This window comes from Peromyscus californicus, unplaced genomic scaffold (genome assembly GCF_007827085.1).
Source record: "Peromyscus californicus insignis strain IS unplaced genomic scaffold, ASM782708v3 Scaffold_16__1_contigs__length_79575227, whole genome shotgun sequence".
NCBI lineage: Eukaryota > Metazoa > Chordata > Mammalia > Rodentia > Cricetidae > Peromyscus > Peromyscus californicus.
The window spans coordinates 18,359,105-18,376,666 of record NW_026294458.1 but is presented as its reverse complement, the minus strand read 5'-3'; the positions used below and the strand labels follow the sequence as shown (position 1 = coordinate 18,376,666).

The following is a 17,562-nucleotide window of genomic DNA, read 5'->3' as shown; positions in this document are numbered from 1 at the left end:
CCCGTTGAAATCTAAGATCCACTGAGGGAGACCTCAAGCCTGCAAAACTGTCCCCAGATGAAACTGGTTTCCAATCAGTCCTGCCCTGTGCCTGAATTCTTTGTGTTGTTTATTTTTAACCAATTCTCAGGGCTAGGCTTTGGCTAGACCAAGAGGAAGCTGGCTCGGCATTAAGTTTCAGCCAGCTGATAAACCACTTCCTCCAGTGCTGCCAGTCCTGAGACTGAGTGTGGCCTTGCTGCTTGGGGGTGCTTCTTCGGAACATTCGCTCCCTGGGTGCTCTTCTGCTGACTTTTGCTCTATCAGAACTCACATTTTGTGGAAGTCTCCTCCTTCCTAGCATTGTATTTTACAATCCTGTGGCCCCTTAAACCAAGCATGATGGTCCAAAACAAGACCATAGAAACCTCCGCTCCATAGCCCCTTCTGAGTCATTGAGAAGGTCACAGAAGCCCCTCACGTGGGATGTAAAACGTTGTCTTAGGCGGAGCATGAGTTCCCTCCCCTGACTTCTGCTGAAGGCACTAGGTCATTGTCATCACTTGGAGGTGATCACCTTCCATGGTCAAGCATGTGTGAGTTTTGCCTGACCCTGAGATTGATTGATAGGGATCCCAGGACTCCTCTGTGATATGTGTGTTTACTTCGTCATCTTTCACCTTTATGCACCAGGTGGCAAGGGTTTAGATTCCCTCCACTCTGCTTTTATTACATTCTGATATGCAGACCACAGACCACAGGATAAATCTTGCATTCATCCCCTTTCTCTGTCTCTCTCCCACCTGTGCATGGGCAGGGCAGTGGGGGATGTGTGTGTGTGTGTATGGTGTGTGTGTGTATGGTGTGGTGTGGGTGTGGTGTGTGTGGGTGTGGTGTGTGTGGGTGTGGTGTGTGTATATGTGGTAGGTGGTGTGTGTGATATATGTGTGGTGTACGGTGTGGTGTGGTGTGTGTGTGTGTGTGTGTGTGTGTGTGTGTGTGTGTGTGTGTTTTACTCATGGCTTTTGCTTCCTTAGACATCTATGAAATTTCCTCAAAGTGAGGTGAAATCAGAGAACAGAATGAAAGTGTCTGCCCTTCTGCCCTTGAACTTTGCCCTCAATTCCTTTATAGGCCTTGCTTGGCTTTTAAATAAGCTGGTTTATTTCGATTGTTTCTTTGGGTTGAGTATTTTCCTATGAAAGCCCTTGCATCCTTATTAAAAACCATATGTCTTATACATATTGAGACAGTCTCTGTAGTAGCTACTTAGCTTTCCAGTTCTATACCACGCTTCCACACCCTCACTCCATCAATGAAAAGCCACGCGCATGAGACACAACACTGCAATCTCTGTGCTTTGCCTTTATGGTTGATTTTATTCATAGTGCTATTGTTCGAGTTAAGCTTCTTTGTACTGGATGGAAAACAGATGTTCATAGACAAAGGAAGAAAAATCAATGGGCAGAATACCCCCAGATTATACTTTTTTATTCCACCATGTCACAGCTGCTCGCTGAGCATGACCTCGTGCTAGAGGTAGAGCAGGAAGAAGACATGATGCTGGCTTGGACCCCATCCTCGAAGATTGTGCTTTCTAGTCAAAGTTGGGGTTGGTGGGAGGAGCAGAAGTTGTGACAGCTTAAGAGCACACATGCAAGGTTAAAATGTAGAGCTGTACAAGAAGGCTGTGCGTAGGATGTGACGGGTGTTGCAGACTAAAGGGCCCCACTCCAGTGTTGCAGACAAAAGGGCACCCCACTCAAGGTGCCATTCTCATCAGATATGAAGAGATAGGTGGGATTTGGATGTGTGGAAACTCGAGTAAGAATTGCTGGTTCCCTGGATAGAGTGTGAGCCGGGGCATTATGCTGAGAAAGTGAGCACTGGTTCTGGAAAGAGAAAGTTGAGTTTACAACAACAGGAAGTCCAAGAAGGGGATAAATCTGAAATGAGACCATAGCTGGGCAAGACAAAGGACCTTGAATTCCTTAGTGAGCAAAGTGCACTTTGTATGGCAGGTAATTTAGATCAGCAAGCATTTCTACCATGGACACAGCATCATCAGATTGAGACAGTAGAACTGAACACGAATCTGAAGGAGAAAGAGGAGAACTGTCAGTCAGGAAGTCAATATAGACGCTCTTGTAGTCAGGAAGTGACTGAAGCCCTGGCAGAGAGGAATTTCTGCACACAGGGCACTGCCAAGAGAGGGCTTGAGACCTAGAGCCTCAGTGAAGGGGGATGGGTGGCACTCTTCATAGCTCACTTGTTTTCGTGTGTATCTCAAAACCCCTTGATGGCAGTTCTGGTTTGTAGTACGATGTGAAAGGCATCCTCACAATTGCTCAGTGCGTACTGCACACTGAAGGAGTAAGGCTCTCCGCCCACAGCTACAAGCACAACACTGTCCCTAATAATACATGTGTGGCCTTTATCACAACACAGCCATCAGACATTCCATGGAGCCAACACCACAAAGAGGGGAGGGAGGGAGGGAGGGAGGAGGAGGCAGCATGGGAACAGAGCTGAAAGTCTAGATGGCTTCTGGAGAGCTTTGTATTCGAATGTGGACCAAGCTCAACAATGACATGCATTCTCTTTGCCAGTGGATCAGCTAATTTGACCAGCAGAATCTGGCTACTGATGGACACTATGAAGATCTTGATTTAGAAGCCGTGACACCTGGATTTGAGACTCAGCTCATTGATTTCCTCATGAAATGCCCTGAAACAGTCTCTTTCTATCACAGTCACATAAGGACTGTGTAAATACGGTGCAGATAACAAACCAAACGGAACCACCATATAAAATGGCCAAGAAGTCTTTTTGGAAGAAGTGGTGTGTGGCTGAAATGTGCAGGAGGAACGGCTCTGGGCCTGAAGAACGTTGAATAAGAGAGGTCAAGACAGAGAAGAGGGCAGACACACTCTTCCTCACACTCTTCCTCGGGCAATGTATTAGTGACTTTCCCGTTGCTGTGGTGAAAACACTATGACTAAGGCAATTTGCCCCGGTAGCCATGTCAGGGGGAAAGTAGGTGATGATTGAGGTTCAGGGTGTTGGCCCACCAGGAGACAACCCTCTAGTGGATAATTCTTGGGTAGGTAAGGCCCTCTGAGACCCCCGATCCCAGAAGGTCTTCTGCTTCTGCTAAGTCTTTGCATATTTGCTGCTGCTGTCTTTCTCTGATATCTGAATGGTTGAATTGGGTGGAGAAATTCTCCACTGAGGTACTGTGTTTATCTCATGGAAACATCCTGTTCTATTGCACATTTTTGCCTGTGTTATTATAAAGATGACTTCCTCCCTAAGCTCTACCGTCTAATTGATAATAATGTTAGCTTAGACAGTGCCTTGATGAACAAAAGTAAATACAAGGATATGTTTCACTCTGAGTTCCACCTCAGGAGCTGATTTAGATCACAGCTCAGGTCATTGATTAGGAGAATAATTGAATTCTCTGGAAGTCAGGCTGACCCCAATTCTCTTAACGCAAAAAGATACAGTTACAGGTCTCAATGTGCAATCATTTGACTGAAACAAAGCCTTGTGATGACTTCAGGTTAGATCAGATGTTTTGACAATAACTTTAAGATGAAAAAAAAACCACGGAGAACAATCTAATGTTCATAAGGATACATAGCTGAGGTTAAAAATACAAAGCACCCAACTGTTAATGTTGGTTGTTGATAAAAGGTGATGATTAACTCCTTGTATATATATTCCTGCCCTCAGTCTCCTGATATAAGATGCTATTGAGAAATGGGTATACATCCTGAGGGCCTAAAGTACAGCCAACTGATTGTCTTTTATGTACAAAAGTTTAGCTTTGTGATTCCTTTAGGATTCCTTGTAAGATTAACTTTCAAGGCAGACAGTAGAATTCTTTCTTGGTAACCTCAGCATGCTGCCTGCCAGCAAGGGAGTTGTCTGTGAAAAGATACTTTCTGTCTGCTTATTCTCTGTTGATCTGCAATAAGTTCCTTAGACATAAATGTATATGGGATATTGGGATGGTTTTGTTTTCAATCATGTAAGGGAGATGCAAATCATGCTTCCTGTACTCTGTAGGAATTTAACAAAATCACTGTATGGGATAGAGATTAGAATGAACAGACGATTTTTAGAAGTACTTCGACCTTCAAGAACCCTTGTGGAAAACAATGATTGTTTTGCTGAGGGGGCCTTGTGGCCATCCCATGACTTTGGTCACAAGACACCTCAAGCACACCTGGGCCTCTTGTAATATTGTATATTGTACCCAATGCTTAATGAAGAACTAGATTCATGGAGGCAGGTGATGGTCTTCCTCAGTAAGACATGTAAATTAGGTTAGGGACCTTAGTATGAGGAAATATTTTATGTAACAATCTATAAATACGATTTTGTATGACTGTTCACTCCCGAAGCCAGCCAAATCCAAGCAGCCAGATCCAGCCCAGTCAGTCTATCAGAAGAGGCTGATGAATAAAAAAAGGAAACGATCAAGAGAATGTGTGAGTGTCTTTTGCCTGACCCCCTCAGATAAAAACGTCCAGTATCCGCCAATGCTGTGGATTTTCCCTTCAAGCCCTGTGCTGCCTAGAGGCTGGTCCTGGAGGCAGTGATATCAACTCGTAGAAGGAGGAGTTTATTTGGGTTTAAGATTCCAGAGGAATGAGTCCATCATGGCAGGGAAGTGTGGCAGCAGCAGGCATGGCAGCTAGAACTGGATGCTAAGGGCTCACAGCTTGAATCCCAAGCAGGAAGCAGATGGCAAGCTAGAAATGGCATTAAGTCTTGACATTCTCAAAGCCCAGCAAGGCCACACCCCCTAAACCTACCCAAACAGCTCCGCCAACTAGGGACCATGTATTTAAACTCCTAACACTAGGAGGGATATTCCTCTTCTCAACCACCACAGGGAGCACCAGGCGTGGTGTGCTGGGGAAGGCCTGGAGGCTCCCTCCAGAAGCTATCACTGCAGCACTGGAAGAGTTACAGTCTATTAGCTTGAACTGTTTGGGAGGCCCACAGGCAGTGGGACCGTGACCTGTCCTGAGTGCACGAGCTGGCGTTTTGGAGCCTGGGCCCTATGCTGGAACACTTTGCTCAGCCTGGGTGAAGGGAGGAGGGAACTGGACCTGCCTCGACTGCATCTACCTGGATGAGCTGAATCCCCAGGGGAGTCGTTGCCCTGGAGGAGATGGGAATGGGGGGTGGATTGGGGAGAGGGCGGGGGGGGGGGGGGCGGGAGGAGGGATAATAGGGGAGTCCGTGGCTGATATGTAAAATTAAATTAAATTATAAAATTTAATAATAATAATACGGCCGGGCGGTGGTGGCGCACGCCTTTAATCCCAGCACTCGGGAGGCAGAGCCAGGTGGATCTCAGGGAGTTCGAGGCCAGCCTGGGCTACCAAGCGAGTCCCAGAAAAGGCGCAAAGCTACACAGAGAAACCCTGTCTCGAAAAACGAAAAACAAAAAATAATAATAATAATGATAATAATAAAAGAGTTGCGTTCTCTTCTGGCTATTTGCACATTTGTTTAATTTTAAAGAGAATCTTTCTATTGATCACACTTAGAAGGTCATTTGGACAAGTGTAATGGGAACCAAAGGGCAGACAGATGCTGTGTGGTGGCAACCTTCAAGCATCTTTTTATGCACACGAATTGAACATAGTTCAAAGACAAAAGAGAATCTAGATGACCCCGAGAAGCTCTGCGAAGCAGAGGTTGAGCAAATTCTAACAGAAATGTCAGTTTCTGCCGGTGGAGGCTGAAGTCAGAAACCAAGGCTTCCTCTGCCCACAGGAAACGTGCTCGCGGGGCAGCGGTTATGACTTTACTCTCAGCTGTGGGAGCTGACCTTTTCTGTGATGGATGGGGCAGTTCCGGAGAACTTCTGTGAGAAACTAAAAACTCTTCCTGGAGGAAATTATACTCATGATGGCAACGGCATTGGATAGTTGCCATGACACCCGCTTTTCTGTGCTCATCTAGGAGAAAAACAACGTTAAAGAACCCCACAGCAGGGAAACCCGCTGATAGAAGAGCTGTGTCTGACTCCAGCCCTCTACCCCTGGCTGCGTGTCCTTGGCTATATGACTGAGACTCTGAGAGTGTCTGACACCTCACCTAAAGGAGGAAGATAGCAAATTTCGCCCTGCTTTTCTCCATGATAATGAAGTTTAAACATGAGAATAAATATTGTAAAACATCCTGTATGTAAAGCAGGAAGTAATCGCCTCTGTGACATTATGACCGTCTGGAGCTTTGTGACAGATGTTATGTTGACTTGACACGATTGGGATGGACCGTATCTATTTGTTAAGAAGAGTGAAAGACTGAAGAGAGAGAGAGAGAGAGAGAGAGAGAGAGAGAGAGAGAGAGAGAGAGAGAAGAGAGAGAGAGAGAGATTTTAGCAAACCATGGTTATAGGTTTTACTTGTATCCTCCTTGCGGGCTATTTATTATGGTGCACACTAAACAAAAAGCTCTGAGTCGATTGTCACTTTTCCCTCATCACATGAGCAAGTGTGCACATGCACACTTCTGAAAACACACAAAAGTAGGACACATGTTCATCTCAGACCTCTGTGCATGCAAGCAGGAGAACCCAGTCTTTGTCCTTCTCTGCAGGTTACAGGGGAATCCCTCAAATGATCTGTATCATTTGACCAAATCTTTTTTTTCCTCCAAGTCTTGGACAGAAAAGTGTACCAGTGGCAGGAAGTGCCACATTCATGTTCAGGACAGTTGCTCATGCTTCATACCCTCCCCCACTTCAACACACGTCCTATTCTGCCTGTTTGGTCCATATCACAGCATAATGAAGAGACACCGAGGATGCCAAGCCTGACACAGATCTTGCAGCTAGCTGAGTCTTAGCTGATACTCGATGTGGTAGTTTAAATGCAATTGGCCCCCACAGGCTGATAGGGAGTGGTACTGTTAGGAGGTGTGGCCTTCTTAGAATAGGTGCCCTTGTTGGAGGAAGTGTGCCACTGTGGGGGCGAGCTTTGAGGTCTCATGCTCAAGCCACGCCCAGAGTGACAGTTGACTTCCTGTTGCCTGCAAATCAAGCTGTAGAACTCTCAGCTCATTCTCTAGCACCATATCCGCCTGCATGCCACCACGAACATAATGAACTGAACCTCTGAAAGTGTAAGCCAGCCCCAATTAATTAACGTTTTCCTTTATAAGAGTTGCCCTGGTCATGGCGTCTCTTCACAGCAACAGAAGCCACACTAAGACGTGTGACCTCCTTCTCTTTTCACTCTTGGAGAAGTCCCTTGCACCTCTGATGTCGCGGAGTTCAGGCTGTGTGCGCGCCCTGAGGGCGACGGTCATTGTGAGCCTGAAGTTGTCCCCTGAGCGTTCTTCATCCCCTCCTCTTCATCTGCCTGCTCAGCACAGTCCTGTCCTTCCCTTGGATGAGAACTCTTCAAATACTTAGGAGCAGCTTCCCTAGTTTCGGGGCTCCCCCCAGGCTGACCTTACCTTCCTCTTTTAGTCACTGCTTCTAAGATGTCCCCAAAATAGCCATCACATTGAGTCCCTTGGCAATGGCTTTTAAGAGTGGGTAACTGGCGGAGGACCCGCCGCTCGGCCAACTCCACGCTTCCGTTTATAAATTGCTTTCAATGGAACCTCTGAGGACCAAGGCAAGAGCAACTCAAAGTTCAGAAAGACCAACAAATGCTTGGTTTTTTTTTGTTTTGTTTTGGTTTTTTTTGCTTTTATTTTATATATACCTCTAATTTGGGCCTGGCAGTACACCTGGCATTCATTTAAACAGTGGTCTGTTTTTACTAAAGTCTTGCTTCAACCTGTGAGTAAGAAGCCCGTTTTCTGCCTGACAGTGAGGTCACTCTGAACAACACCCTGCCCTTCGGGGGTCTTGCAGTTGGGAGCTGCTAAGCAGCAGGATGTGGATTATTCAGGAGACCTGTGTGAGGCCTGGGTCTCCTCATCTCTTGTTTGGTGGGGATGGTAAGCCCTTCCTTGTGGAGTCCCAGAACTGTACGAACTTAACCAGTTAGTGGGCAGGAAAGCCCTTGGCAGTGGAATCATCTAAGCATGAACTGTCTGTGATAGCCTTCTTCATGATTACATTGTAGACCTCCAGAGGCACTCGCCCTCTCTTTTGGAACATGAGAAAAGCTGTCAATCTATAAAGACTGTCAGAGCTGCCATATCGGTGGAGAAGCAAAAGGAAATATTTCCTTCAGGATCAAGGGGGATAATGAGCCTGAAGCCTTGGGACAGGAACTTTTCTACATGCCCTATTTGAAAAGTAGAAGCAGTGAGGTATCCTCTGGCTAGGAGACACTATGGCCCCCAAATCAGCTGCAGTTATGGATTCCCAAACTCTCACAAGAGCTCAGTGGGAAGAGGAATACTTTGAGGAGCTATGAATAAACAGTGAAGCCCTTCTGGGTCAGAATGTTCACCCCTTCTCACAATACTCATTAAGAATTTCACGCTTATAATAGACACTTTGTCTTATTTTAAAAATTCTACGTGTGCTGTGTAAACCAGGCTGACCTTGAACTCACAGAGGTCTGCCTGCCTCCATTAAAGGCATGTATCTCCAGATCAGCATGGTTTTGCTTTTGTTTAGGTTTGGGGCTTTTTTGTTTTTGTTTTGTTTTGTTTTTTGTTTACTGTTTGTTGTTCATTTGATATTCCTTTCTTTTTATTTTTCTGCTCTTTCTTTTTTTTTGTTTGAGAGAGAGAAAGAGAATAAGAAGTTGGATGGGTCCAGAGGTAGAGAAGGTCTGGGGGGCTGGCAGGGAGTTGAAGGAGAGGAAAATGATCAAAATACATTGTATGAGCGCAATTTTTAAATTAAAAAAAAAAATCTATGTGTGGATGTTGTCCTGAAGTTCAATGTTTCCCACAGGCCTAAGAGAAATCTGGGTGTTTTCTATGCTGAGTCAATCCCGTATAATCCAGTTGTTCGTGGTGGTAAAATAAGGGGAAATTTTGTTTTCTAGAAGCAGGTCAGTCTTAAGCCAGAAAGACCCAGGTTGCTCAATGTCAGCATATAATGCAGAACACACAAGAAGGGGCATCCTCCAAATAGCAGAGCAGAGCGTAAGGAAGATGAGGGGCCCCTGACCCATGGGTTCATTCATACAGTCAGGGAGTAATCAATACTTAGGCCCTATGATACCCTTCTGCCTTGTCCCTAGAACATAAGGGAGACCAGTATATCATTGTAGGGCCTGAAAGTAGGGGGACTCTAGCACAAAAATTTACAACATAGAAACAGCCCAGCATTAAAACAATGGTGAAGCTCTTCTAAGCAGGGCCCTCCTTAGTCACTTCTTTAATCCTAGGTACGAGAGACAGCCCTCCCCAGCTCCTGGGCCAAGCCTCTGCTAATGGCATGAGGGTAGGTGTGGGAAGAGCTGCTGCTCTGGGGGTGAAACACAGACCCTCCCCCATGTTGTCTCCAGTTCCCCCCCCACCCCCGCTCTAGTGAACATAGAGTCCTCGTGTTCCAACGGTAGAGTCGTCACTCTGAGGTGCTCACCACCCTGGGGACAGCTGTCCCAGCAAGAGAAAATCTCTAGTGTGAGGAGTCACTGAGATGAAGGGGTGTGTGTCGTTGTAGCAAATATGCAGAGGAAGGCCAAAAGGAGAAGGAAGGCTGTGAGTCTGGAACCAGGGAAGGGAGATTAGATGATGCTTCTCTTGTGTTAGTTTTCCCATCAGGTGACAATTGGATACTCTATCCTTGCTATGTTACAACTCTATGAATACACACTGTATGACCTTCCCTAGATTCATTTATTTTTAGAAAGAATTATTCTAACATATATTTTCCCTCTGATACCTGCCAGTCTTTTGGCCCATTGTAAACCTTACTCCATTCTCGGTTCAATAGGAGCCACCAGAAGCTCCAGAAGCCAGGAGGAAAGACATCTTCTGGGGACACTGTTCTGCACAGACTCCATTTAAGCAGATGGACTTTAATGTGTCACCAAGCATTGGAAGTTTATCCCCCCCAACAAACTCCAATTGATAGTGTGAAGAGTCAAATTGCTCCAACGTCTCTGAAACTGGTCCTTTTTATCTTCATGTTGACGACAGCTTAGATACTGTTCTCCTTCAAAGTTGTTCCTCGTTGCTCTCAAACACAGGGTTGCTGTAGGACACCCCCTGCATGTCAGAGCAGGAGGTCTGGTTTAGTGGGGGCCAATTTGAGTCATTTGCCAAATTCCTCTGCCATATCCGATACTGGCTTTTTGATTGATAACCGAAACACCTCTTGACTGCTAGCCACAATGCCCGGTTTTCAATAATGGTCTCCTGGAAGATAAAAGATAAACAGTCTTTCTGATTTAAGTTACCTAATTCCATAGATCACAATCAGATACTCTTTCAAAGTTCGCCTGGATCCAGCTTAACAAAAGCCTGGGACCTAAGCAAATCTTAAGAAGTTTTGCAGCTGGATTCTCAAACTTTTCTACTTAAGGACCTCAGCTACAAGAAGGGGGTTTCAAAAACCTGGGAGTTCCGCTGGAAGCAGCCTACCTCCAAGACAGTTCTCGGGACTCTCACATCTAAGTTGACTTTAAAATCATTCAAATACTGTATTTCACACCATACCACATCCAACTTCATGCCTTATAAAGTGACATTTTATAAAAAAAAAAAAAAAAAAAAAAAAAAAAAAAAAAAAGTTTTAGCATCTCATAGAACCGAATGTGTAGAAAGATGCAGGATGTGTCTTTGATGCACCTCTGCAAGGCATTGCCATCTGGGAGCACAGGCCAGTGAAATTTAAATAGAGGCCTCAGTCTTGGGGTTAGGGAAATATAGGTTCGCTTCATAACTGTAAGACTATGGCCAAGTCATTAGGCTGGCACCTGTGACCAACTCCCAGCATGAAGGAGGAAGTCTATTAGCCTGAGCCGGTTGAGCTAGAAATAATAATCCCTTCCTTGTATGTGCTGTAAGGATTATACGACTGCCCTTACAATGCGGGGCAGAGCAGGGCAGGGCTATCACCCTCTGCCTGCCCCCTGAACTACTCTTTTAACTAATGGTTGTGTGCCTCACTTGCCTTCACCTTCACTGAAATGCCTTTTTAATATTATAAAAGTGATGCATCGCAAAAAACAGTTGGGGCTGGAGAGACAGCTCAGCAGTTAAGAGCACTAGCTGCTAGTAACTCTTGTAGAGGAGCAGAGTTCAATTCCCAGCATCACATGGCAGGTCACAGCCATCTGTAGCTCCAGTTCCAGAGGACCTGAAGTCCTCTTCTATCCTTCTTGGGTATCCCATGCACATGGTGTACAGATACACATTCTGGCAAAACACCCCCACACACACACACACACACAAAAATCTATTACAAACACTTTGAACTACCATTTTATTCCATGAAGTAATGTTAACATCAAGGAAAACTAGTCATAAGCCAAATCACAGAAGAGGTTCATGTGCGTGCACGCACCAGAATGTGTGTGTGTGTGTGTGTGTGTGTGTGTGTGTGTGTGTGTGTGTGTGTGTGCTCGCGCATTCCATCTTATCAAAGTTTGTACAAAAGTTGAGCATCTTAGATATTTTCATAAAAGAAAAGGAGAACAAACTGATAAAATTAGAACTGGTTTTGATGTCCATCCTGGGTATCTTTTGTGCACTGAGTTAATGAGGAACTATGGGAGATGTAGTTTTCCTACAATCTGCCCATCTTTGTTATTTTAGTCTTATTGTGCATAGTAAAGATAGGAAGCACAGCTTACCCAGAGTCTTTACCTCTGAACACTAGTAGGCCTCTTGGAAGGAATTAAGACCCAGGGAGCCATCTTCAGCATCTGGCCAACCTGTTAGTCTGCCTGCCCATAACAGGAGCACTGTAGCTCTCCTTGGAGCTGGGAGAAGGCAGGGGCACTGGTACCAACTCTGAGTTTTTAAATGTAACAGTTGTGGGGAATCTAAGCATTTCTTCAAAGAAATTACATGAGAGATGAGATGGGAATCTCCATGTTGTGTGGAATCTTTCTCCTTCTAACATGCTACTTATACCCCTCTGCCACTCTCCAAAGAAGAGCTAAAGCTTCACTGATGGGTGATCCGCCTTGTGATCCTGCCTTGTAAATGAAATGCACAGCTAGAAGCAAAGCAAAGCTTTGATGAGAAGCCATTTCTTTAAAAGAATTCTCTGTAAGCTTTTCCAACTGACTACTCAATTCTTAAGTACTTATGGACATACACATGCATGCACAGTAATAAAAAATGATGGGCATTATTAAAACCATTTGTATCAGCTCCCATGCTTCTGAGCAGGCAGGGAGTGAGATTCATACACTAAGATCTCACTTGAACCTACTTGATTTCTGGGATACTCTAAGCTTAGCATTAGAGCCAGGCCTCAGCAAACCAGACAATACATAAAATGCTGCAAAGAGAGTCAGACATTATGCTTACCCTTGAGAAAACTGTTTGGACTATGTATAACACAAGCAGGCCAGTAAGGTGGATTTAGCTCAGTTCACCCAGCATTCCTTTGCACTTCCTGGCACACATTCAGAGTCACTTAAAGGAAAGACATCTTGCTGAGCCCATGACAGTCTTTATCTCCTCTCTTAGGTTCATTCACCACATGAGGCAGGAAAACAGCCTCCATCATTCTCAATCATGGTAGTCCTCTATCAAAGACTCAGTAATTCTACCCTGCCTCTAAGCACCTGCTGATCACAGAGAAAGGGGTTAGTGAACAACTGAATGTCATAGGAAAGGAGTCTAAGGTGTCTAATTTTTCAATATAGAAGTTGCTGGCAAACCATAGTAAATACACATGTGTGTATCTTCATCTCTCACTCAACATGAGAACCAAAGAAGATGCCTCGCTCTTATGAGTATCAGTGACCCATCCCAACTGCTGGGTATGAACAAGGTCATTGCTAACATTTAATTTAAATGACTCTTACTCAGCCCCAACTAGAATTTTCACTGCAGTGATTGCAGGATTAAATGCCATAAAATGTAGGATTTTAAATGCAATAGCTACTAATGCGAGATCTTGCCAGCAGAGCTTAATGGCAAGAGAAGGCATGAACTCACAACTAACTTTAGCATGTGTCTGCTCACTGCCTGTAGACTGTAAGTCCTACACCTCTGTTAGCTTTCTCCTGGCGAAATACCCTGGGATACGTCACAAGGTCAGTGAACTGTTGTGGAAAGAACAAGTGTATAAAGACATGGTTGAAAGAGTGACAGAAACAAAGTAAGAAACGGTGTCACAAGAGATGAAGATGACTTCTTGCTTACGTTGTGTTCTTCTTGTATTTGTTTTTGGATATGTTTGAGGAGCCTTGTTTCTTTTTTATTTTTGCTTGTTTTGTTTAGGTTTGGACTTTTGAGACTGACTCTCCTCATACAGCCCAGGCTAGCCTCAAACTCTGATCTACCTCAGTTTCCCAAGTTCTAGGATTACCGACAGGCAGCCCCCTCAGCCAAGTGTTCAGATAGGTTTATGACTATTCAACACTTACTACGTGCTTCTCATTGCTCACATTTCCATCTGTATGTATATAAAGAAAGGTATGATTTCTAGTAACATGTTACAGCAGAGGGAACAAACCCAATGAAACAGAATAATTTGCCCAAAGTCAAGCATCAACAAAGAGCTGGAACCAGGGTTCACACCAGAAGGACTGACTGAGCCTGTGCTCTTTGCTGAAAATATACCAGCTGGGGAAGAAAGACAAGCAAACCATCTAAGTCAACCTGTCCGAACATGGATTCCCTTACCCAGAATGCCTTTCTACTCAGAATAACAATGAGACAGCCCTAACTAATGAGGCATATGAAGAAGTTTGCTGATGTGTCATAGAAAACTTGTGTTTCCTGGTAGTACATTCATATCTGAGGAAGTAAAACCTCCCCTGTTTTCTGCCCATACACAGATGTGTCACACAACTGGGCTAGAGACCTGAGCAGGAAGCAAGAAAAGACACAGTGAAGGTTGATGGTACCAAGAGGTGCAGACCTCTGGTATGTGAGAGTCCTGAAGTGTCCACCTCAAGTCTGTTTCCCAAATTGGTAAATGACTTTTCTGTTTAAGCTGCACTTAGTGAGTTTTGTTAATTGCCTAGCAGACCCAGGGATCAGGAAAGATTCATGAAGAGGTCAGTCCTGCAATTGTGCTGTAGAGGATGGAACAGAATGTCAATATGCAGATATGGAGAAATATGTTTCAAATGGAAAGAGCAATCAGCAAGACATGTACGGGAGAGTATCCTTAAAAACAGCAGTTCTCAACCTGTGGGTTGTGACTTCCCCAAAGCATATCAGATATTTACATTACAATTCATAACAGTAGCAAAATTACAGTTAATTAAATAGCAATAAAATAATTTTATGGTTGGGATCACCACAACATAAGGAACCATAGTAAAGTGTCACAGCATTAGGAAAGTTGAGAACCACTGCTTTCAACAGTGGGAACCCCCTTTCTGCAACTCAATCTGAGGACACCCACAGGAATCTGGTTGCTTTGGAGAATGTGCATAGTGCTTTGAGAGTGTGCTGCCAGAACCCATCACAGCAGAATCACCCGGCAACCTGTTGGACAGACAGGCTCTCACATCTACTGAGCCAGACACAGCAAAGGCGGGGGGAGGGGGGGCGCTTGATAATCTGTGCTTCCCATTTTACCAAGCCTGCCCGATGAGTGTGGTACCTGCTCTGTTGTGGCATAACCTGGTTTAGCCTCCAGAGAGAGGGTACAGTGCCCTGATTCGGGGCTCTGTTCTTCCACTGACCACTATGGTGGTCTTTGCTCTGCACAGGGTGGAATGTTCCCAGAGATTCTGTCCTCGCAGAAGGAACTCACAGCCCACTGTGAATACCCCAGTTGCTGGAACACAATAGTTCTACAGTTCAGAGAAAAAAATGGAGACAGATAGAACTCCACATTTCTCTTCTCTCCAGATGCCTTCATTAGGTACCACCTTCCAATACCAGGCTTTGAAGAAGGGAGATTATGTCTGATAACCACTGAGAGAAGAGAGGGTGAAACAGAGATAAAAGTGGGTACATGCTCTTTTCACTAAGAAAACGGAGCAAATGTGAACTGTAGAAAGCAAGCTGTGAGAGCTCACTGTGAGGCTTGCTTCCCTTCACAGCTGGGAACAATACAAGCTGTTAAATGCAAGAAGCTAGACACAAAAAGGCCCATACCTCTGAAGCAAAATGGAGCACACCTACAATTCCAAACTCAATAGGCAGAGGCAGGAAGACTGGGGATTCTAACCAGCCTGGGTTATATTGTAAGACCCTGTCCTTAAAAATAAACAAACAAAAAATGGGGAGTTGTGGGACTGACTTAGTGGTAGAGTGCTTACCTAGCATATATAAGACTGTGGGTTCAGTCTTCAGCACTGAAGACAAAACAAAAAAATAAAACTATGTATGAAATTATTTTATTTACCTGAAATTTCCCAAACAGAAAAATCCACAGAGACAAAAAGTGTTTTTGTGGTTGTCAAGGAGAGAAATGGAATGGAAATCAATTGCTAATGGGTTGCATGATTTCTTTGGGGGTGAGGAACGGGTTTTGGAACTAAGGTAATGTTGATGACTGAACACTCAGCGACTATACTAAACACATTGAACTGTTTACTTTAAAATGGTGAGTTTTATAGTGCACAAATCGTATCTCAATTTTAAAATGTGAATCATTCTGTTTGTGCCCGTATTGGGGAACGTGAAGAATGACTAGAACCTCAAGGATCGTGACTGCATCCTCCCTGCCATGCTTTGCAGATGAGAAGACCCAATGCTTGCTTTTTCATCAGAGAAAAGCACACTGCACATTGTCCTATATACACGAGCCATTTATAGTCTAGATTTATTTAATCTATACGTGTCTGTGTGTCAGCGTGTGAATTTGTGCAAATACATGAGGGTTGTCATGGAGGCCAGAATCGGGTGTCAGTTCACCTGAAGCTTGGATTACAGGTAGTTGTGAGCTGCCTGATGATGTGCGTGCACATTGTCCCACGCCTTTGCCCGTAAAGGAAGGACCGACCGTCACAGTGTCAAGCCTCTGCACATTGAAGTTGTTTCGTTCTCAAGCTCCTAAAGAACTGGGCCCCACTCACACACACACAACACATAGCCTAGGGGCACTCACCTCCACAGCAAAGGACACAACAAAGTTGGAGCTGATCATGATGAGAATATAGACTCTCCACAGGACAGGCGTGCAGAGCAGCTGGCAGAGGAGACAAAGGGCAGTTAGCCTCAGAACACATACGCTGGAAAAGTTTCCATGTTCACACTGGGCATTTGTGTGAGCTATAAACCACAGTGGAAACACACACACACACACACACACACGCACGCACGCACGCACGCACGCACGCACGCACACACACATATGCAAATGGTAGCTCGGGGGACTGGGCATTTGTGTGAGCTATAAACCACAGTGGAAACACACACACACACACGCACGCACGCATGCACGCACGCACGCACACGCACACGCACACATGCACACATATGCAAATGGTAGCTCGGGGGTTGAGAGCACTTGTGTTCATTTGGAGGCTCAACAGTTCAGTTCCCAACACCCACATCATCAGGTGACTCACAACTACCTGTAACCCAAGCTCCAGGTGGACTGACACCCGATTCTGGCCTCCATGACACCCTCATGTATTTGCACAAGTTCACACACTGACACACAGACATGCACAGATTAAATAAATCTAGAATATAAATGGCACGTGTATATAGTACATATTGCATACACATACTTGAACATACACATATACATAAAAACTTGTAAGTGTGGAAAACTGATATTTAATCATTTGAGGATTATGACTGGGTTTTTTTTTTTCCTTTCTTTTCTTTTTCTCAGTTTCTTTCTTTTATCTAAAATTTCTACATTTTCTAATTTTGGTCTCTTTGCAATGAAAATAAATAATAACAAACCCTTTTTTATCTGATTGTTTTGTGTTGTTTTGAAGAGGGAATGTAGGAATGTGACTTTATTCCCAGGCATCTCTGAGGATACATGTGTGGAACCTCCACTGTGGACAGGGTGGCCTTCTGCCTTCTAGTGCAATGTTTCTCTTCATTCAAGTCCTGCTTTGGAGTACCGGGTCAGGGCTGCTCTTTTGGGGCTGTGCCTATAGCATCACAGCCTGTGGCCTTACAGGGGTACTTGCCAAAGGAACACGTGGAGCTGAAATCAAGCTCTTTCCAAACTTCCTCTGCCTTCTTCCAACCCCTCTTCAGGCACAGTTCCTGATACATAAGTGTGAGAATGAACTAATCGATGGATGGATGGATGGATGGATGGATGGATGGATGGATGGATGGGTAGATGTATGGGTGGATGGATGGATGGATGGATGGATGGATGGATGGATGGATGGATGGATGGATGGGTAGAGGGATGGATGGGTGGATGGATAGATGGATGGATGGATTGATGGGTGGGTGGATGGATGGATGGATGGATATATTGATGGGTGGGTGGATGGATGGATAAGCCAAGTACACTCTGCTGTGTATTACATGTCTTATACAATGCCTCATATGCTGATGGGAGTAAAAGCT

At 44.8% G+C, this 17,562-nt stretch overlaps 1 protein-coding gene across 4 annotated transcripts in view; it reads right to left on the bottom strand.

The window, feature by feature from the left end:
• Window positions 1-9,746: 9,746 nt before the first annotated feature.
• Window positions 9,747-17,562, bottom strand: part of Atp13a4 (ATPase 13A4) — a 126,475-nt gene continuing 118,659 nt past the window's right edge. For all 4 annotated transcript variants that reach the window (XM_052740594.1, XM_052740595.1, XM_052740593.1 and 1 more), the window contains 2 exons: window positions 16,124-16,204; window positions 9,747-10,287 (listed from right to left, as the gene is read on the bottom strand). In XM_052740594.1, the coding sequence (XP_052596554.1) occupies window positions 10,087-10,287; window positions 16,124-16,204 (282 nt within the window). In that variant the 3' untranslated portion in view covers window positions 9,747-10,086. The remainder of the gene's footprint in view (window positions 10,288-16,123; window positions 16,205-17,562) is intronic.